This window comes from Pygocentrus nattereri, chromosome 3, assembly GCF_015220715.1.
Source record: "Pygocentrus nattereri isolate fPygNat1 chromosome 3, fPygNat1.pri, whole genome shotgun sequence".
Lineage (NCBI taxonomy): Eukaryota > Metazoa > Chordata > Actinopteri > Characiformes > Serrasalmidae > Pygocentrus > Pygocentrus nattereri.
In genome coordinates, this window is record NC_051213.1 from 39,289,770 (window position 1) to 39,312,373 (window position 22,604).

General features: G+C 39.0%; 1 protein-coding gene across 8 annotated transcripts in view; it reads right to left on the minus strand.

Annotated features, from left to right (window-relative positions):
• Positions 1-1,541: 1,541 nt before the first annotated feature.
• dtna (dystrobrevin, alpha) overlaps positions 1,542-22,604 on the minus strand; it is a 45,648-nt gene continuing 24,585 nt past the window's right edge. For 5 of the 8 annotated variants that reach the window (XM_037537109.1, XM_037537108.1, XM_037537106.1 and 2 more), the window contains 12 exons: positions 22,104-22,187; positions 19,940-20,011; positions 15,741-15,831; positions 15,434-15,522; positions 15,127-15,240; positions 13,895-13,991; positions 9,367-9,529; positions 9,032-9,121; positions 8,572-8,689; positions 7,242-7,366; positions 5,366-5,402; positions 1,542-3,768 (listed from right to left, as the gene is read on the minus strand). In XM_037537109.1, the coding sequence (XP_037393006.1) occupies positions 5,374-5,402; positions 7,242-7,366; positions 8,572-8,689; positions 9,032-9,121; positions 9,367-9,529; positions 13,895-13,991; positions 15,127-15,240; positions 15,434-15,522; positions 15,741-15,831; positions 19,940-20,011; positions 22,104-22,187 (1,072 nt within the window). In that variant the 3' untranslated portion in view covers positions 1,542-3,768; positions 5,366-5,373. Of the gene's footprint in view, positions 3,769-5,365; positions 5,403-7,241; positions 7,367-8,571; positions 8,690-9,031; positions 9,122-9,366; positions 9,530-13,894; positions 13,992-15,126; positions 15,241-15,433; positions 15,523-15,740; positions 15,832-18,789; positions 18,883-19,939; positions 20,012-22,103; positions 22,188-22,306; positions 22,358-22,604 lie in introns of those variants that run through there. The other 3 variants (XM_017718291.2, XM_037537107.1, XM_037537110.1) reach the window with 3 other exon arrangements.

The following is a 22,604-nucleotide window of genomic DNA, read 5'->3' on the forward strand; positions in this document are numbered from 1 at the left end:
TAATTCTCTATGAGACTCACTAGTTATTGCTTAGTTAATAGTAAACTACCCTAATCATTAGTTCATTATTACCTACTGAGTATGAGTGTTTTATATGACACAGATTACTGAAACACAGCAAATGCTAATGCCATGAAAACTTTTGATACAGAACTGTAAAAATGGCAATATAGAGGCTAATTATTCAGACACACTAGGCATTTTGCAATTGTGCTGAACTTGACACTCCATGAAGCAGAACTTGCCACCTCGAACAAGCTATAAAGGTCCTCCATCTGTAATCCAGTCCAAGAAGCATGCATTGTGAGTTACTACCTTCTCATGGCTTGGACCACTTGCACATGTGCAACTGTGCATACATGTGAAGTGGTCTAATTTGTAAAGAGAGGACCCTCATAATCCACATTAAGCACACTGTTTGTACTAAGAGCATGCGTTCAGCTAGTTAGTCTAATTATTAAAAGAACAGTGCATACACACCTTAAGTCCTACTGCTACAAAAAGTATTCACACCGGGGCCTACTGACTAGCATTCCAGCAAGAAAACAAATGCTCAACACATGCGTGCTTTCCCATGACTTGTTCTTAATGCTGGATGCAGTGAAATAGACATATCTTCGGGTCCCTCAGAGCCCTGGATATTTATTTCTCATCAGCTTAATTCTGTAGCCACTATTCTTTGGATATAGAGGAATGCTTTGATAGACAGATCTGCTAGATGTTCCAATGTTTCACGAGTTTCTGGTTTCACAGCTACTGCTGAGGCAGACACATTTTGTTCTAAAATGAAACTAGAAGTTCACAAGGCTTTCAGACCATTAGATCCCTTTTATGCAAAAACAGTGATGTCTGTGACAAAAACAAACCAGCATTTGGGGTCATTTGACCATACAATCTAGGTTTTGTTTGAGATTCAGTGAGAGATTTTCCAAAGACAACCTTCCAGCAATTTTTTATAATTGCTTTAGAGTACTGCCACCAGTCATTTAGTCATTCTGTGCTAGCTGCACAGACCTCTGACCTCTACCCTATCAAAAGACCATTGGGATGAACTAGAAGGGAAATTGCAAGCCAGGCCCTATTGTCCAACATCACTGTCTGATCTCACACATGCTTTTCTGGATAAATGGACAAACATTCCCACAGCCACACTCCAAAATTTTATAGAAAGCTTCCTAGAGGAATGGAAGCTGTTGCAGCAGTAAAGGGGGGACCGACTCCATTTTAATGCCTATGGATTTAGAATGGGACGTCATAAAAGCTTCAGTAGGTGTAATGTGTAGGTGTCCCAATACTTTTGTCCACATAGTGTAAGAGGTGGCAGCATGTTAGATACAGATAGGAATTTAACTCTGCAGGAAAGCAGAGGAAAGAATCCAAGATGCTAATTTGAATGATGGAAATTGTAAATGCCAGTCTTCTGTATTTCAAGACAATATGTGAGGCATAGATACAAAAACAAAATAATAAACACTTTTACCAAAAGCGTACCAAGTCCTACAACAGTGTAAAGATGTTATCTAATGCTATCAGTACACCAGTGCAATGTAATCTCTTTATTTTTGTGCCATTCAAAATGGAACAAACCAGTTCAAAGTGCTAAATGTACAGTATTTCTCAATGTGGATGTGGGTGTTACACTGGTTTACCAGGGACGGGAATAAGATATTTAACAATTGCTGTGGTTGAAAGGAGGGCGAATCTAAAGAGAGTCAGTATCATTTGAAGTGATTTAAAAAGTCTGCCACTTTTATACTTCTATTAGGTGCAAATGTAATTTTCATTGTATTGATTACTGTCTCAACATTTTGCTGAATTAATGTCTCCCCTGAGCAGAATTGTGGAAAAATGAGCAACAACAAACTCACTTAGTACCTACCTTCAGTATGAGTTACATATTTAACTTACAGTAACCGCAAAAGAAATAGAAATCTTTGAGTAAGTTAGACAAAGTATATGAAAAGTAAAATAAATAAATAAATAAAAGGTGATGTAATCCATTACTGTACCCTTGCAATTACTTGATTCTCCAAAGAATCTTCCATATTGTCGTCAGAACAATGACTGGTTTGATCTGGTGGCTGAAAGAATATTGGCATATGTTTTCCATTGTTGTCATGTTCAGCAAACTAAAAGACATCACTACTATCAGGAAAGAATGTATAGAATTTATATACAGTACTTTGCAAAAGTCCTTCCCTTCATTTAATTTCCAGGCAAAATGGCCACCATGTACAAAATATTAACAGCATCAAAAAAGCAGAAAACATATTTAACAGATAATTACACAGTAGTATATTATCAAATATCTTTGCCTTCATTATATCTTCCATTTCTTTCAGAAATCTGCAAGGATATTGTTCTTCACCTCCAAAGTTAAATCATAGATGTTTGTTACATTTTCTGCTTCCCATGATTCACATAATCCCAAACACTTTCAATAATGTAGCCAGTCAACTGTTTTGAGAATACCAGCAGCTTCACTGTTTGATCTGCAAATTTTCTTTTTTGTTTAGTTTCTTTTTCAGAGTAATGCCTTCTTGATGGGTGCACATTCTTTCAGACCCATAGTCCTGATTTGTCTTTTCACTGTTGAAGGATGGACACCTGTGGATATTTACACGTCTGAAGGAAAAGCGATTTATTTTCTCCTATCCCTCAAACATGAAAGCTTTAAGGAGTTTATCTGACAGCAGCAGTTTTTGTGGTCTACCATGTCTTATATAAAATATATTTGAAGTTCTGGAAACTCCTGTTTTTTTGTTTTTTTCACCCATTTTCCTTTGACTTTACTTATGCAAGAGGATTCTCTCATATCTAATCTCCTCAAAATAGCTCCTAAAATTTAACAGCTTGTTTTTATGGCCAACTAATTATATGAAGGGTAGTCTCTGACTTCTATCACTAAGCACTCTGGTACTGTTATAACTTGCGCCATTTTTAGAAGCATCTGGTTTCATATAATTTCCATGCCTTATTTTCTCAAATATTTGCTTTCTTTGGGCAGCTCTCTGAATCTTTTAAAACTTCTGTTCCATGTATTGAATTCAGTATAAAAGAACTTCAACAAATTGGACATTACTGATTTCCACTACCACTTAAAATTCATTGAGTAAAATGACTACACGCAAATATAAGCCTTCCAGTAAAATGACACGGCAAATCACAAATGTTTCAAAGTATTTTATCGCAATATAATTTGAGACATGATTTTAAACTCTAAAATCAATTAATTTTTTTTGACAGACAAACTGATCAGCTAAGGCAGCATAGTCATTTGCGATGTATATAGGAAACACTACCTTAAAATCTCAAGGCATTACGCTTGAAGTGAAAACCAAACTACTTATCATTCCTAACTTAGTTTATTAGGTAATACTGAGAAACAAATTTGGCAGGCAAACACAGCCTGGATTTTCAGTGTGAGGATCGACATGTAGGGTATTTTTAAACATAGCAGCTTTGTTAAGCCTGATTTGCCCACCACTTCTTAAAAATACAAAAAAAAAAAAAAAAAGCTCACATGTTCACAAAACGTACATAAAATAACCTCCTGGTACTTGGTTTTATGGCACTAGTGGTGTTACTGTTCACAACCTCTGAGTGAGTTCACAGTATTTATTTTCTTAAATCATTTTGTAGGTTCCACAAAGATACTTGTATATTTACAGTACTGGTGTTAGTGCTTGTTTGATTCAGTAGACATGTGCTCTGTGAGCCTGGTGTAGATGCTGGGCAGTGCTTCATTACTGCCTTATCCTCTCCTGCCTGTAAAAGAACACAATCTTACTTAAAATCATACCTTAGACAAATCATGCTACATGCTATGAAGTGTTTTGACATAAATCATTTCCAAAAAAAATCTAGACAGTTTAAACATTTATTTGAAATGTTATACATGTTATCCCTCACAGATATGGTTGAGAATACATTGGCTGATGATTGAGACGTTGTTCTACAATAGATTTGAGACAAGGTTTTGCCATAAAATGCATTTTCTTTAAATACCCCCAAGGTACAAAATGTGCATTTACTATTATTTTACCATTAGCAATTTAATTACACTATATGGCCAAAAGTATGTGGACACCACTGCTAATTATGTAGTTCAGGTGTTTCATCAACAACCATTCCTAACAGGTGTATAAAAGCAAGCACACAGCCATGCAATCTCCCCAGTCAGTCAAACACTGGCAGCAGACCAGATCGTACTTAAGAGCTCAGTGACTTTAAACATTGTGCTGTCATAGGTTGTCACTGTTGCCACAAGTCGCTTCATGAAATTTCTGCCCTGCTAAACTGTAAGTGCTATTATTGAGAAATTTAAGAGTGTAGGATCAACAACAGCTCAGCCAAGCAAACTCATAGGGAGGAGCCTCTGAATGCTCAAGCACATAGCACAAATAAAAATCACCTGTCCTCTGCTGCATCACTCACTACAGAGTTCCAGACTGCCTCTGGAAGCTACATAAGCACAAGAACTGTGCATCAGAAGTTTCATGGAACGGGTTTCCATGGAAGGCCCTTTCCTGTTTCAGCATGACAGTGCCCCTGTACACAGAGCAAGCTCCCTAAGGACATGGTCCAAAGAGTTCTTCCCAGAAGAGTGTAGATTGCTATATCTGCAAAAGGGGGCCAATTCCATTTAATACCGACTGTTTTGAAATAGCACGTCCAAAAGGATGCACATGGTCAGCAAAAATTCTCAAATAGGTTGTGGCATTCAAGCAAGATTGATTGGTATTAACGGGCATGAAGTGTGACAAGAAAACATTCTCCACACGATTTCACCACCACCAGCAGCTTGGACTGACACAGAGCAGGACAGGGCGATGGATTCATGCTTTTAACACTGAATTCTGACCCTAACATCTGTGTGCCTCAGCAGTCTTCAACTGTCTGGTTTTGGTGAGCCTGTGCCCACTGCAGCATCAGCTTTCTTTTCTTGGCTGACAGAAGTGGAACTCAGTGTGGTTGTTTTCTGTTGTAGCCCCTCTGCTTCAAGTTTAGACATGTTGTGCATTTTGAGGTGCTTTCTTTGAGTGGGACACAGTCAAAACCACTGAGATTTTCCCTATTCTGATAGTTGATGTGAACCTTACTTGACACTGCTGATTAAATAATCGCATGAGAAAGGTTTACAGGTGTTCCTAATAAAGTACTTGGTGAATATATAAAAGATACATGTAGAATCACTGGTAATTTTTGGGTGGTAAATAACACTGATTTAAGTTAAATTTGATTTGTAGATGTTAGAACACTGGCTCCAATCACCACCACTGTAAAGAATATGTGAGTCAGTAAGAATATGCATCCCTATACTTTAATAAATCACCCATTTTGTGTGTCATGGCAACTTACTTACCATTACCATTAAAACAGAGCTACTGTCGCAAAATCACCTGGAAAAAAAAGAATAAGGATGTTTAGAATTAATTTAGGTAATTATAATGTGTGGCTTGATTAATGATAACACTTGATCCTTGCTACCTAACACTGACATAATGGTTCCATAAACATGTCATGGCAGATGTTGTTCAGTAATATAACAAGGTCATGTTACCATAAAATTAAAATGTTTGATTGCTTATGTCGCATGCTATATTTACTAAGCTATCATGACATCAAACAATAGTAACAGGACTCTGCTCTATTACTAAAAAAAAATCTTTAATGACACAACATGTCATCTTTATGACATGGTTATGTCAATGTTATGTAACAGGGTTGAAGTAACGTGTTACCTGATTAATATATAAGTTTATATCCATATTGTGGCATGGCAAAGTAATCATTTAGAAAACTTACTTTTAGAAACACTTTAGCATACAGTCATATGCAAATGTCTGGGCAGTCATGGTCAAATTACATGAAAATATGTACACATCCTCTGCATATCTGAATGCATACTTATCGGTAATGTAGTAAATTTAACTTGTGGGAAAAAACACATAATTATCACATTTAATTATCACATATAATCAACATGTCGGGTTGACTAGGGATATGCATGTTTGCATGTGACTATATATTTCTGAATCTCATTTCAATGCTTTAGAGATAAATTGCATTAGTTGCACAAGAGCAGGTTCAAATGGTTAGCATGTTACCAGTGAAAGTACTGAAGGACCAGCTTTGTAAATCGTTCCAGTTTTTGAACTATATGATAGTGGTATCATATTATGATTAAATGAGTTCTTGGAGGCCCCTAGAAAGATTTTGCCACATAATAGGAAGCTATTCCAATTTCTGAAAATTCCAGAACACCAACAGTCTACCAAGTACAGCTACCTGCACCCCTCTCACTGACTGAAAGAGGCTTAAGGCACTCTCCAACAATTCTGAATCAACACCTAAGGGCCTACAGGCATATTTCACCACAATCAGTATCAACAAACAGTTTCCATCAGAAAGACAGCACACAAAACACACCAGATGGGAGGACAAGGTGGAAGAGGCATCTTCCCTCTAAAAAGGTTTAACTGTGTAGGTCTGCAAAATTTGCACCACAGAACAAGTTTCATGCAGCAATCTGCAATACTGATGTTTTGTGAAATGTGTAAGCTGTTTGTATAATATATTCATCTTAATATCATAACATCAAGCATTATGATGCTTACATCATAAGCCTGTGAGTGTTCACTACACCAACTTGCTCTTAGGTAAACAGGTTTTCTTCTGAACGTACAGTAATGAATAAAGGTCAGAGACCACCTTCATTTATTTAATATAGTCAAAAATGGCTAATAAGCACAGGGTATATTCAGGAGTTCTTTTTCAATAGATTAGATATAAAATAAGACACTTGCAAAAGAAAGGGAAATGTCAAAAGATGATTAGTGAAAAACAGACCTGAAGTTAAAAAAAATGTCAACTGTCATCATGAAATAAACAGTATTTAGAGCTTTCATCTTTAAGAGGGATGAGAAAAATCAAGCTCCACTCTTGCTTCAGATCTGAAAAAAAATCCACAAGCACTTCTCTGTTCATCCTTCCACTGTGAGAGGAAAACTATGGGTCTGAAAGGATGTGTAGGTCTCAAGAAGAGGAAAAACATCCCTGAGCAGACTTCTCTGAAAGCAAGTTTCCCAAGAAAACCGAAAGATGTAATAAAGGTAAAGATGGACACACTAAATCATATAGGTGTTGAGGCTTCTGTGCATTCTCTGTTACATTTTCCTTGAATGTTCCTTGAAAATTAATAATTATATCATTTATTATAATATTATTATAATATTCACCATGTAGACTTTCCCCTGCCGCTGTTTGCTCTTCCATTTTCAACTCCCTCTCCAGCCGCTGCTCTAATGTGTTCTTGTAGCCTTCTTCTCTCATCATCCTGCTTGACCAAAAGTAAAAGTATGTGCTAAATAGGAAAAAAAAGACTTTGTCTCACATTTATTTAAAACTTGAGAAGTTCAGGAAATTGGTTGATAAATTAAAAAATTAGATCCTCCCCAACCCCCTGTGCCCCTATTTAAATTTGGATAGTTTCTTTGCATTTTAGTGGACCAGATAGATTTATTTATTTTACTGTTTATAACTGACTCAGAACATGTTTTTCTTTACCCTTTCCACAATTCCGATTGTAAAATGCTGGAATTTTCTGTTTTTTGTTTGATGATGACACCTAATGTTGAAACGTGTTACTGCAGTGGTTCTCCATCCCAGTCCTGGAGATCACGTCGGCCTACTATACTTTTAACTAGGGTGATTCAGGTACAAGAAGGATTGCTAAGTACCCAATGAACCAGTGGTAATGAAAAGAAAACAACTGCATGCAGCCTATAGGGCTAGGATTGAGAAGGTCTCTTGATTAATTAATAAAGGTGAAAAGCTAATCAGCCTTTCCTTTTCTGGAATAGAGCAGTGTTTAAATACTTGTTTTAAGACCGCTGGCCACTTCAATCAGACAAAATACCACAAACACTTGGGGCATGTTAAAAAAGAAATTTAAATATGTGAATGCAGTAAGTCGAAAAGAAGACAGGATTTGGGTCCAAGACTGTGACCGTTTGAGACTGAAACAAAACCAAGTCTAAAGGGGGCCCAGAGTTCAAATGAGAGAGAGAATAAAGCTTGAGAAGTCTAATCTTTAACTGTAGCTAATCCAACTGTCTTGATCTTTTGAAATTTTTTGGTGGTGAGTTTACAAATTTACTCAAATTCTAGAACTATCTTTCATTTTCTTTAACTTTCATTTTCTATAATGTTTAACCCAAACTGCATCATTACATATTTAATTATGTAACTATTTCTTGAATTACATTTGCATTCAATGTACTTTCTTTATTGAATGAAAATACAACTAAACATTCTTTTTTATGAATTCAAGACAAGCCCAAGAAAATAAAGAAATGTCTTGAGACCAGACTTGATTATTACAGCATTAGTTGCCACCTAAGTATTTTTTCCTATTCTAGGACTGTGCTGTTCAGAGTGAGGCAGATTTCAACCCACACACTTTCATTGTGAGATATCAGCAAATCTAAATGTTTCTGGAAAACTGCTACCATGATTTCTCTCAGATGTTGAGACAATCTAGAACCAGGCTAGTAGGATTGTGGTTACCGTGCTTTGGAGTGGTTGAGTTGTGCAGACAGACTTTCTGCAGCGGCAGATGTGAAGTCATCAAATTGTGAGCGTTCAGCTTCTGTATCAACATTACTGTCACTCTCGCTGCCCGCCTCTAGAAAGGAAATGTTGTGAATAAAAACACAACCTCATGCTATGAATTCAGAAATGTTTACCTACACATTTTATGCGCTCTCCCTTTAAAGCTTTCAAACTTGACTGTGCTGGGAGAACACTGAGATTACACCTCAATAGAAATGAACAGAATGGTGCCTTGTCAGCCAACAGAGGGCAGTGTTTCAGACCTTTCCCTTCTATATCACTAAAGCATCTCTCAGAATGTGCTTGTTTACCAACAGATAGCTTTGCTATTTATATACTGTATGTGTTGCAGTTCCCAGATCAACCTACTAGCTTCAAGGTTTCTTGCGTTTTAAAGTTTCAATGAGCAGTTTACCTGAGTGGAGCTCTTTAACTAGTGAGGACATTGTGCTGGTTATGGAGTCTGCAGCCACGAGCAGGTCATTTCTTAAGTTGCGTCTGGAGCCTATAGCAAAATGAAAAAATCTTCACACAAAGCAGCTGTGATATCAGGCTTACAGTACTCAAACTATGAATAAAGCATCAACGTCATCAACTATGGGCACGGGGAGCTGATCTAGATCAATAGTGTATATAAGTGTAATGTAAGTGTGAAAGCCGGTTTTGAAGTTGTCCACTACAAACTAGGCAGTGTCTGGACAGTCGGCCCTTAAAGTTCTAGGGAAGAGATTGTACTGTTGCTATAGTTACTCTGAGCAAAGGCCTGCTGCACGTCTCCTCCTAGGCCCATGAGTGAATCCTGAGGTGTTTGACTGGGCGTAGTGTTACCAGATGTTGACTGGACAGGCATTGGAATTGAGCTGCTCAGTGTGTGACTTGGGGAAGAGCGAGGGGAGGGTGCAGGGCCTTGAGTCTGACACAGGAAGAAATAGAAAATGTCACAAACGAGGGACAAAATACACAACAAAAAAAATACAGCAAAAAATTAATAAAAAGAATGCACATGCTCAATCCTGATTAACAAGCCTAGCCTTGGTAAACTAGCAAAGCCCCTACGGCTGATTCAATCACAATCATCAAGGTAAGCATCCACTCACCAGTAATCTAATCAACGTTCTCGTCTCAGTGATCATCTGATTACCATACTATGATGTGATCATACCAAGCAATCAAACAATGTAGCAATCCTGCTCTTTGAAATGACAAACCCGTTGAGGCTCTCAAAACCAATGTGATCTGCCTAACACAGGTATGTGATCAGTTTAGGGTAGACAAATGAACAAATTTATTAATAGGCCTGTTAAGAGCATGGTTCTGGTACCTTTTATAACAACCACTAAATTTTTTTAATAATACCAAAGTGACACAGTTTTTCCCTTTTATCCAAATATCACACCACACCAGAATCAAAATAGTACTATGATATATTGATATAAAAATAAAAAAAAACACATCAGGCGTGATTGATGTAAGAGGTCAACAGTTCTCTGAGGTAGGGGGGAGCAAGGTTATGCAGGGCTTTGAAAGTGAGTAGTAAAATTTTAAACTTTATATGGGATGGGACTGGTAGCCAGCGCAGTTGAAAGAGAACGGGGGTGATGTGAGCTGAACGTTTAGTATGGGTGAGTCCAACAAAGAGGGAGTTAGAGTAGTCAATATGGGACATAATGAAGGCATGAACTAAAGTTTTTGCATCATTATCAGTCAGGAACGGGCGAAGACGAGCAATGTTACGTAAGTGGAAGAATGCTTTCTTAGTGAGGAACTTGACATGCAGATCAAAATGAAGTGATTGGTCCTGTAAAACACCAAGATTTCTAACAACAGGTGCAGGCTTAACAAGCAGGTCATCAATCCTAACTGATAAATTGGATGATTTTGCTAGTAAAGGTTTGGGGCCAACCAGTAAGACTTAAAGCATCCACAGCTTTAAATCAGAAATACAATCGATTAGTGTATTGGGAGGTGATTCTGAGGGTATTCAGATATAACAGAATATCATCAGCATAACAGTGAAAGTTAAGGCCATGGCTACGAATGATCTTGCCAAGGGGTGAAATGTAGATTTAGTAAAGCAGGGGTGTAAGAACTGAGCCCTGAGAGACACCACATGTAACAGGAGAGGTGGAGGACTTGTGTGAACCTAGTGTGATAAATTGCTGTCTGTAGGAAAAGACCTGAACCACTGTAAGGCTGTGTCAGTGATACCAATAGAGAAGAGACAAAAAACTAGAACATCAAAATTAACAGTATTCAATGCTGCACTTAAGTCGAGGAGAAGGAGAATACTGAGAGGACCACTATCAGCAGACCGGAGAAGATCATTAACTACTCGCAGAAGAGCTGTCTCAGTGCTGTGGTGAGTATGGAAACGAGACTAGAATTGGTCATAGAGGGCATTATCACTGAGAAATGTCTGGAGTTGGGATTCAACCACTCTTTCCATTACTTTAGCCAAAAATGGAAGGAGTGAGATGGGTCTGTAATTAGAAAGAGAAGTTAGGTTGAATGTACACTATATTTCCAAAAGTATTCACTAATGCAAATCATTGAATTCAGCTGTTCCAATCACTTCCAAGGCCACAGGTATATAAAACCAAGCACCTAGGCATGCAGACGGCTTCTACAAAAATTTGTGAAAGAATGGGTCGCTCTCAGGAGCTCAGTGAATTCCAGCATGGTACCATGATAGGATGCCACCTGTGCAAGTCCAGTCGTGACATTTCCTCACTACTAAATATTCCACAGTCAACTGTCAGTGGTATTATAACAAAATGGAAGCAATTGGGAATGACAGCAACTCAGCCACAAAGTGGTAGGACAAGTAAAATGACAGAGCAGGGTCAGCGGATGCTGAGGCGCATACTGCACAGAGGTCGCCAACTTTCTGCAGAGTCAAAATCACTACATACCTCCAAACTTCAATTGGCCTTCAGATTAGCTCTAGAACAGTGCATAGAGAGCTTCAAGGAATGGGTTTCCATGGCTGAGCAGCTGCATCCAAGCCATACATCACCAAGTGCAATGCAAAGCATTGAATGCAGTGGTGTAAAGCGCTGCCACTGGACTCTAGAGCAGTGGAGATGTGTTCTTTGGAGTGACAAATCACGCTTCTTAGTGTGGCAATCCGATGGATGAGTCTGGGTTTGGTGGTTGCCAGGAGTACTATATTTGTCTGACTGCATTGTTCCAAGTGTAAAGTTTGGTGGAGGGGGGATTATGGTGTGGAATTGTTTTTCAGCAGTTGGGCTCAGCACCTTAGTTCCAGTGAAAGGAACTCTTAAGGCTTCAGCCTTTTTTGGACAATTTCATGCTCCTAACTTTGTGGGAACAGTTTGGGGATGGCCCCTTCCTGTTCCAACATGACTGCGCACCAGTGCACACAACAAGGCCCATAAAGACATCGATGAGTGAGTTTGATGTAGAAGAACTTGACTGGCCTGTAAAGAGTCCTGACCTCAACCCGAGTGAACACCTTTGGGATGAATTAGAGCGGAGACTGTGAGCCAGGGCTTCTCACCCAATATCAATGTCTGACCTCACAAATGTGCTTCTGGAAGAATGGTCAAAAATTCCCATAAACACTCCTAAACCTTGTGGAAAGCCTTCCCAGAAGAGTTTAAGCTGTTATAGCTGCAAAGGGTGGGCTGACGTCATATTAAGCTCTACGGATTAAGAATGGGCAGTCACTCAAGTTCATATGAGTGTGAAGGCAGACAAACATGGAAATATAGTGTACATGTTTTCATACTCAATGTAGGTGTCATAAATGTACTGTTTGCTTCAGCTCCTCTAAACAAAATTATTAGACTTTAAAGTGACTTTTGTGGTCTTTTACTGGATCTGAAACAGTGGATCACCAACCCAAGTCCTGGAGAGCTACATTTCTGCCAAGGGTAGTTCCAACCACAGTCTGCCCCATTCAGTCCTTGACTGGCTGAATAAGATACATTAGTCTTAGGTAAGGGGCTGCTGCATAATTTGCTGCATTCAGATGCTAATTAGTAGGTTGCATATACCAGATGTTTAACTAATAATTACAGCTTCACTCCATTTGGGTGTTTGCTGAAATATAAAGTAAACATGCAGGCCTGAAGAATACTTAACCCACCCTTATTTGTTATATTAAAAACCATTTTGATCACATAGCAGTGAATCAGATATATATTTTTCACATTTACTGATAAGTTTTTTTTGGTGGAAAAGGTGAAAAGCTGCATTATACATCAGACCTGGTAAACTAAATGTATCATTCAAATGTAGAATTCTGAATGTATCATTGAGAATCCTGAATTTGCAACTAGTAAAAACAACTTTTTTTCAGCTGAATGTGATTTACAAGTTGGAAAATTGATATTTCCTAGTTTTCCACCACTTGAACGCAGTAGTAGATGCGAGTTGGAACTAAACATACATTGTACAGAGGGTGGAACTATTGCTTTAAGTGTCAAGAGATACAGCTTCATTCACTGCATGCCACTGTAAAAAGAGAGTAAAACTTCCAAAGGAAAAACATTCACTTTAAAAGTATTGAATCTTTTGAGACTCAGACTAGCTCTTTCCATTAAGGTCAGAGAAAGGACTTGTGTTGGGAAGAAACCAAAACAGATATTTAGGTTAAGTCCATGCGAGAGTAGGCTTATTTTAGCACTGTTCTTCCCAGTCTCTCATATACTTATAAAACGTCTACACTTATATATATATTTAAAAAAAAAAAACCTTTCAAAGGAGAGGTCTGGCATGAGTATCGGCTTTGGATACTATACAGTGTATGCCAAGATGGCCCAACTCACAGATATGCTTTTACTGGCTGTCTACTCTGCTATGTGTACCAAATTCTATGTATTGATTGTATAGGGCGACAGGAAACTGTGCTCTGCACAGTATAACAACATTGAGACAATCTCACCAAGATACAGTTGCCGGATTGAAAGGTTTGTGAAATTCCTACCATCATGACTTAAAACTAAAGCTATTCTGAAGCAGTTAGTGGTTAGTAAAGAGATATCTTATGTTTAGCACATTGTTTCATGCAAGTCTGTCAACAATCAACCATACACATACAAACACAGCTGTCCGTTGTTGTTCGCCAGTTTGTATGTCAGTGAAATTATCTCATCCAGTCAAAGTAGGCCGGTTGTGGTCAAAATGAGCAACAAATCCTACAGAAACAAGCATGATGTGGCCCCTTCTGAAGCCATGGTCACACAAATGAAATATGATATTTGATAAAATGACAATGCTGTGTCAGTGTGAGGATCTCATCTGTTTATCTCACCTTTAACAGTAGCATGAGCTGCTCCAGCTGCACCATTAGTTCTCTTCGACTCTCCTGAAGTGCAGACATCCTCTGTTCTAACTCCTCTTTCCTCTGTCTAGTGAAATAAATAGTGAGAGACGAAGACAAAGAGAAGGTTTGAAATAGGTTTCCATACTTTCCATCACTCATTACAGATTACAGATCACAACTCTCAGATTCACAAAGTCTGATTCTATTGTGCCATCAAATCACATTTAAGTGGACAACTTTTATCAAGAAAAACACTGAAAACCTGTGGTGTGAAAAAAGGAGAAAAATTGAGCTTGCATCAAGTGCTACAGACAGGTAAAAAATTGAAGGATTTCCTTGAATAAATGAGTGGAGAGAAAGTTCAACAGTGTTCCAAATTTTCTCCACTTCTGGATAATGGCTCTCACTGTGGTTTGCTGGAGTCCCTGAGCCTTAGCAATGGCTTTGTAAGTATTTCCAGACTGGTAGATGTTGTGCATCTGTATTTTAATCTCTTTAGAACATGCCACCATGCACTGCTTTTTGAGATCTTCTAGCCTGCTTCACTTTGCCAAACATTCTATTTAAGATGTCTATTTAATCATGCCTGGGTATGGCGGATAAAATTTACCACGACAGTCAATAATCGATTGTCAGTAAATTTGGTTACTTAGTTGAATTAGGGGGCAATTACTTTTACACATAGGGCCAGGTAGGGCTGAAAAGCATTTTTCCTTCAATAAATAAAATCATCCTTTAAAAACATGTTGTGCTTATTTGGCTTATCTTTGTCTAGTATTAAAAGTAGTCTGATGATCTGAAACATTTAAGTGTGACAAGTCTAAAGCAGGGAACAACAAAACTATCCACAAAGGGCAGGAGCTCACCTCAAACAACTAACCACTTGTTTTAAGACTAAGACCAAGTGATTAAACAAGTAAAAACTGAAGCCCTAAAATATGATAGTGTTACTTAAATATTTAGATACCATGGAAAAAATAGCTGATTATTTTCTGTTAAGAATTTAACCCTTTTGCTTCCACCCAAAAATAAACAATGAAATAACACTATGACTACAATACTTTCAGAATTTAAATACAATTAGCATAATTATATTAAATACAAATTAACACATTTTTATTTCTCAGAAATAATTAGGCCTAGAAGGCCCTGAGCATTCCTCATTGGTGTAAATCACAAAGTTCCACAAAGTGGTGTTTTAAGTGCACAAAGCTGTGTACCTAAGCTGTCTGAGCTCTGCGAGCAGTGTAGGGTTTTGCTGGCCTTTATCAGCTGGTGGCTGAGATGCTTCATCATGCTGCTGCTTCAAGCGCTGAATCTCCTGCAATATCTCCCTGTGAACACATGACACAGGATACTCTTTGACACAGTCTTTGCATAACCTTAAGATACTTGAATGAATAGATGTGAAATAAGTGACCATGCATGTTCTTCTGAGAAACGGACAAAGGGAATGGAACATCCATGCTGTGCATGTGCATGTTAAATGCAGTATGTAGTATAGGTCGTGGGATTTTCCTGTCTTACTTGTTCTTGCTTTCCAGCTCAGCTATGAGCTGCCTCTGTTGTTTGTTCGTGTCCAGGGACACAGAGATGTCACCTGGGGCTCTGGGTTGCTGTATTACAAAGAAAAAAAATTCATTTTGCAGTTTACTGACATCTATCTGTAGCTTTTAGATATACACCAGAATAATGCAAACCTACAGTAGGAGAATGAAATGAAAAAAACTATTAACTAGTTTCCGCATCCCACTAGACATTAATAAATGATTAATCTTTCCAAATATGTGGGTGTAGTCATTATAACTATGACCAAGCTCTGTGATTGATTTACCACTGATGTTCCATCAGCAGCCAACCGGGAAGCATAGCGGGCGATGAGACAGTGCTCATCATCCTGGTTACTATCACTACTTTCCAGCAAGCTGCCAATCAAGAAGGAGAGAAAAAAAAAGTAAATCTTACAAGCATTCAATTCAGGCAATGCATCAAAGTAAGCACATATCTGCTACAGACAACAGAATTCTGCAGATTTTAATGCACAATCACTGTGTATTTGCTGAATTTAACCAATTAAAGGAAAAAATAAAACTTGGCCTTTGCAAAAGTTATGCATTTTTTCAGCATGTTCAGTATGTTCAGTATGTTCAGTATTTCATTAGTTCAGTATGAAAGTATATGTCAGTATTTTTTGTATGCAACTACTTGTTGCTCCAAAGCCAAATGAATAAAACAGAAATGGGCAATAATATGGATTTAGCTTCTCTCTGACAAAATATGTGGTGGCCATGGATGAAGCACGGACTACATTCTCATAAAAAGGGTACTAAACTGTCACTGGGGCAGTACCCCATGGTCACTAGGGTGGTATGTTTTTAACATACCTGTACTGTAATTTTTTTGTAATTTGTATTAGTTGTATTGACTTCGCTCAGCCTGTCTTGACTCCACCCCTTTTTTACTGCTGTTTTTAAAACATGACCTTACAAAAAGGTACAAATATATACCTTTTCCCTGGGGGAAAAAAATCTAAACTTAAGTTACACAAGTTGGACCTTAAAACCGTTGCTGTACCATTAAGGGCACACTTACTTTGTTTGTATCCTGATGAACCAAAATAATTTCCTTACACATTAACTTTTTTCTGCCTTAGTGGAGATGGGCAAATTAAAGTTCCTTACTCTAAAATCACTCTGATATTTTGTTCTTTGGTTCTCACACCCACAATGAAAAGAGAGCCTTGACAAATCATGAACTGTACAAAATTCTCCAAAAACACTAATTAATACAGCCATTACCAAAACAAGGCATGCTCCATCTGCCCACACAAGTGAGACAAAGATATATGTGTTTAACAATCAATACTTAAAGGTCTAGAGACATTTCAAGGTATAACGATTTTTCATCAAGAACTTGCTGAATGGTCCTGTAAAAAGCATTGAGAGTGAGATACTTGTAGGGATTGCATGAAGTTTTGAGTAAACAAATAGTCTTCTTCTTTCGGCTGTTCCCTTTAGGGGTCGCCACAGCGGATCATCTGCCTCCATCTTGCCCTATCCAGTGCCTCCTCTACTTTCACACCAACCATCTCCATGTCCACCTTCACTACATCCATAAACCTTCTCTGAGGTCTACCTCTTCTCCTTCTACCCGGCAGCTCCATCCCCGACATTCTTTGCCCAATATATCCACTATTCCTCCTCAACACATGTCCAAACCATGTCAACCTGGCCTTCTCAGCATCTTCATCTCCGCCACCTCCAGCTCAGCCTCCTTTCTTTTAGAGAGAGCCACAGTCTCCAAACCATACATCATAGCAGGATGCACTACTGTCTTGTAAACCTTCCCTTTCACTCTTGCTGCTATCCTTCTGTCACACATCAGCCCTGACATCCGTCTCCACCTACTCCATCCTGCCTGCACCCTCTTCCTCACCTCTTTTTTGCACTGTCCATTGCGCTGGATGGTTCACCCAAGATATTTGAAGTCATCTAACTTTACGACCTCTACTTGTTGCAAACAAGAAAGGGCTCAAAGCTGATCCCTGATGTAACCCTACCTTCACCTTGAAACCATTTGTCACTCCAACTGCACACCTCACCACTGTCTCACTATCCTCATACATGTCCTGCACCACCCTAACATACTTTTCAGCTACACCTGACTTTCTCATACCTGACCAGACGAAACACCCAACACATTCTTGCCAGTTTCTCTCACCACCTTAGCTGTATTTTCTCAGGTAGCTCCTCACTTGCCCCCAAGGGCCTGTTGCAATTTTTCCCTGAACTGCCTGCAACCATCCTCCTCCTTCAGCTTCCACCATGTAATCTTTGGCTCTGTCTTCACTCTCTTCCTCTTCTTTGTTTCTAATCTCATTCTACAGACAACCACCCTATGCTGCCTTGCTACACTTTCCCCTGGCACCACTTTACAATCCCCAATCTCCTTTAGGTGGCATCTCCTTGAGTAAACAAATAGTATTTAGTTAAATAAATCAGGTCCATTTACAGCTTTGTTTAAAAAGTGATATTTTAACCCAAAAATAGAGCCTGACTCATATCAGTTGGCCAGCACTATACAGCTGATATAGATGATCTGATTTTCAAAATATAGTCTTTTTGCAAGATCACCAGAAATCAAACTTGTGATCTCTTGATAGGGAATAACCTTAAATGTCAGTTATACCTGTCAGTAAATCACTGTTATATTAAAAACTAACAAAATAGTACAAAATGAAAATACAAAAATATAATTATTGTGGCCAATATTATTGGACATTTTAATGGCAAGCCCTTTAAAATCAGCCACATACTGTTCACAGGAGTAAGGCCCTATCTTACACTTTAAACTGGGATTGACATCAAAAAACTGTAATGCATGAATGAGCACCTCATATGTATGCCAATAATTGTTAGTTAGAAGATCAAAACAGTCAACACAGACGAAGCTAAAAATAAGTTTGATCAATGGAAGATCAATCTTTATCAAAGTAAAAGAGCAAGAAGAATTTAATGTACTTAAATGTTATTGGGAAAAATTGCATGTACCCTCCAAAAAAAACGCTTTGCCTTTTCACAAGCTGCAAATGGCTAAAATGGTTACTATTCCACATCTGGTGACACTTTATTTCTCAGAAGAACCGGTTAGACTCATCTAAATATGAATATCTCATGTTTATATTAAATATAGTGTCAAATTTGCAAGCTATGTAGTGTCCATTTGCAAGCTTAGCATTTACTTTACCACTGTAATGCTTTAATCTTAAAGATTCATTATGTTAATGCCAAACTGGATGCTATGATTAGACTGAGATGGTGACTACAGAGGTAGACAAAGAGAGAAACCTCCAGTGCAACTACAGCCATGCTGGTCACACTAACCATGAGCGGCTCTTTTGGAGGAGGTTCACATATAGTCCAATGAGGACATGTTCATCTGCAAGTCTGTCCGCAATATCAAAGCTGTACTGAACCCTGAAAAAGGTGTTTCATAAGCACGTATTAGATCACTAACATTGACCATGCCTTACTACTATGAATAATATTAATAAAAAACATTTTTAAAAATTGGAAAATGTTGCGTTACAGTCAATTGTTCACAGCTAATGAATGAAGGCAGGGCAAGTTTGAAAAATGTAACATTTATGTTCTACAATATTTGAAAAATAATAATATTGTGGTTTCAAAATAATGTTCATATTATTTAACACATAAATTGTTTCATAATTTTCTAATTATTTATCACAAGTTATTTCACAGTTTGTCTTGGACAGTTTCTTTTTTTTCTGATTTTCTTTCTTAGAAAGTTTCTGTTTGTGCCAGAGGGGATGACAAAGCCTTAATTACATCAGGCAAACATTAAGAAATATCCTTAAATGTACAATAAGCAATGCATATACACAATACTGTGCAAGCATTACAGGCACATACACAAATAGTTTAAATCCATTTACCCCAGCAACAAGTGTATTTTTATCAGTAAAAATGCTCCTCCTGTACAACTCTAATGAAAAACTCTAGTTGACTGAAGTTGATTTGAATTCAATACACAGACATCCCTTTCATATTTATGCTGAGACACTTTGGCTGAGTCTCAAATGGCTGTCTACTCCTCTTGTAGTGCACTATGTAGGTAACAATTTCTAAAATAGTGCTTTATATGTGGAACAAAAAAAACATTTTTATTTGGCAATCCACTGTATGACTCTCCAGTGCACTGTTTGGGTGTAGAAGCCATAGCTTTATGACTTATGCAATTCACTATATAGAGAGTAGAGAGCCATTTGAGATTCAGCCATTAATTACAAACCAACAGAAAATAAAATTTCACTTATTATTACATCTGTGACAAAGTATCTTCATCTTTTGTTCAGAAAAAAAAACAAAACATTGATCAATTTGAACCACAAATAATAATTATCAATAATTATTGATGAATTGACAGCTTTAATAAACCTAGACACTAAAAGTAAACCTCCCTGTTGCTTTCTATGTGGTTAGTTCATGCTTTTGTTATACATGGAGAACTTACCCTTTCCCTTTCAAAAGGTCTGGGGCAGCTCTAGCCAGGAGTTTTCTCTGTTTGACATCATCATTTGCACCTCTAGTTGCACCAGTAAAAGAGTGGGATCAAAATAGGGATAAACAATCATGTACATACAAACACACAAAACCACAAAATACAAAGACATTTAACACTCTGGTTCCTAACTGTAAGCACTGTTTCAATTCTGCAGCAGCTACAAACATTACCTTAAACTGTTCTATCATTTCAGACTCATTAGATTTTACTGTGTAGATTTATTTGCAGTAATATAAAGCAGTCTTGGTCCTGGAGTATGCTTGAACTGCATTTTAGTGCTTTCCCTGCTCTAATGCACCATTTTAAACTCCATCCATCCATCCACCATCGTTGACCGCTAGTCCAAACAGGGTCACGGTAGCAGTTGGGAGAGCAGAGAATCCCAGATGACCCTGTCCCCCGCAACTTCCTCCAGCTCATTCCCGGGGACCCCAAGCCGCTCCCAGGCCAACTTGGGGACATAATCCCTCCAGCGGGTCCTAGGGCGACCACGGTAGGCCGTGCCTGGAACACCCCCACCGGGAGGCGTCCAGGGGGTATCCGGATCAGATGCCCGAACCACCTCAGCTGGCTCCTCTCAATGCGGAGGAGTAGCGGCTCTACTCTGAGCTCCTTCCGGATGACCGAGCTCCTCACTCTATCGCAGAGCGTGTAGCCCGCCACCCGACGAAGAAAGCTCATTTCCGCCGCTTGTATTCGCGATCTCGTTCTTTCGGTCATTACCCACAGCTCATGACCATAGGTGAGGGTTGGGATGTAGATTGACCGGTAAACAGAGAGCTTCGCCTTTTGGCTCAACTCCCTCTTCACCACTACAGTCCGGTACAGAGACCGCATTACTGCTGCCACCTGTCCCAGCCTACGGCCGATCTCATGATCCTTCTTCCCGTCACTCGTGAACAAGACCCCAAGATACTTGAACTCCTCCACCTGGGGCAGGTCCTTTCCCTTTACCTGGAGTGGGTATGCCATCCTTTTCCGGGCCAAGACCATGGACTCAGACTTGGAGGTGCTGAAGCCTTCTCCAAGCCCACAAAACACATGTAGACTGGGTTGGCAAACTCCCATGCCCCCTCAACAATCTGTGAGAGGGTGAAAAGCTGATCCATTGTTCCACGGCCGGGATGGAATCCACATTGTCCCTCCTCAATCTGAGGTTCAACTATTGGTCGGAGTCTCCTTTCCAGCACCTTTGCATAGACTTTCCCAGGGAGGCTGAGCAGTGTGATACGCCGATAATTGGCACACATTGGCTCCCCCTTTTTAAAAATAGGGACCACCACCCCAGTCTGCCAGTCCAAGGGTACTGTTCCCGAGGTCCATGCAATATTGCAAAGGCGTGTTAGCCATGACAGCCCCACAATATCCAGAGCCTTAAGCATTTCTGGACGAATCTCATCCACCCCCGGTGCCTTACCACTGAGGAGCTTACCAACTACCTCAGTGACCTCCACCAGGGAAATGGAACTTGACACCCCACAAGCCTCTGGCCCTGACTCCCGTCACTTTAAACTCATGAAGGTTTTACTAATTAGATGACGAATTGATTCAGGTGTATTTACAGCAGGCAAAGCATGCTATATTCAGCATGGTCCTCATAGGAGCTTTGGAAGAATGCAGAAGAAAAGGATAAACTTAAGCTTAAGTTGCATCACAATACAATATCCTGGGCATATTTAAGATAGTGTCAGTATTTAAAGAACACAGACAAACAACATGTTCCATTACGAAGAGATAATAATCAGTGCTAACTGCATGTAGTGCAACGCAGTACATAAAACGAACCTTGTTCTCTGTTTTTTTCTGAGTAAGTTCAACCTAAACTGGACTTTGTCAGTCTATGGAGCACTAAAAGAATAAATTAGGAAAATTTTTGACTCAATTAAGTTGAGAGGAAAAAAGCTTCAAAATTGCAAGCTGACCTGACTTTTATTTCTTTTACAATGTAGTTTGATCTGTACAGGATAGTGGGTCCCTGGGAACAGAATGTAGAGATACTGCTATAGAAGAACTACAAATACAGGGTAAGCCTTTGCTGAGGCTTTGTTATTACGCATTTTTATAGGTGATTTTGAACAGTACAGTGGTGTGTGTAGGGAGAGGTTGTACTCACACTCTGCTAGAGTAAGGGTTGCTGGTTGAAGGCATGGAGTGACACAACATGTACTCATTCCCACTGTTCACTGGTCTTGGAGGCCTGCAGCACACACATACATCACAACAATCACAGAACAGAAGAGGGGGGGCACGAAGGGGAAGACAAGAGAAGAAGAGAGAGAGAATAGAATCTGAATGAGAGGCAGTGAGAGTGAAAGAGTAATTTAGAGAGAGAAGAGAGTGAGAGAAAGTTAGAGAGAAAGTGAGTGACTGTGTGTGTGTGTGTGTGTGAGAGTGTGTGTGTGTGTGTGTGTGTGTGTGTGTGTGTGAGTGAGAGAGAGAGAGAGAGAGAGAGAGAGAGAGAGAGAGAGAGAGAGAGAGAGAGAGAGAGAGAGAGAGAGAGAGAGAGAGAGAGAGAGAGAGAGAGAGCGCGCAACAGAGAGTGGGAGAAAAAGAAAGTAAGAGAGAGGACGAGAGAGCACTTATGTATATGTATGTATTTTACAGCATATAAAGG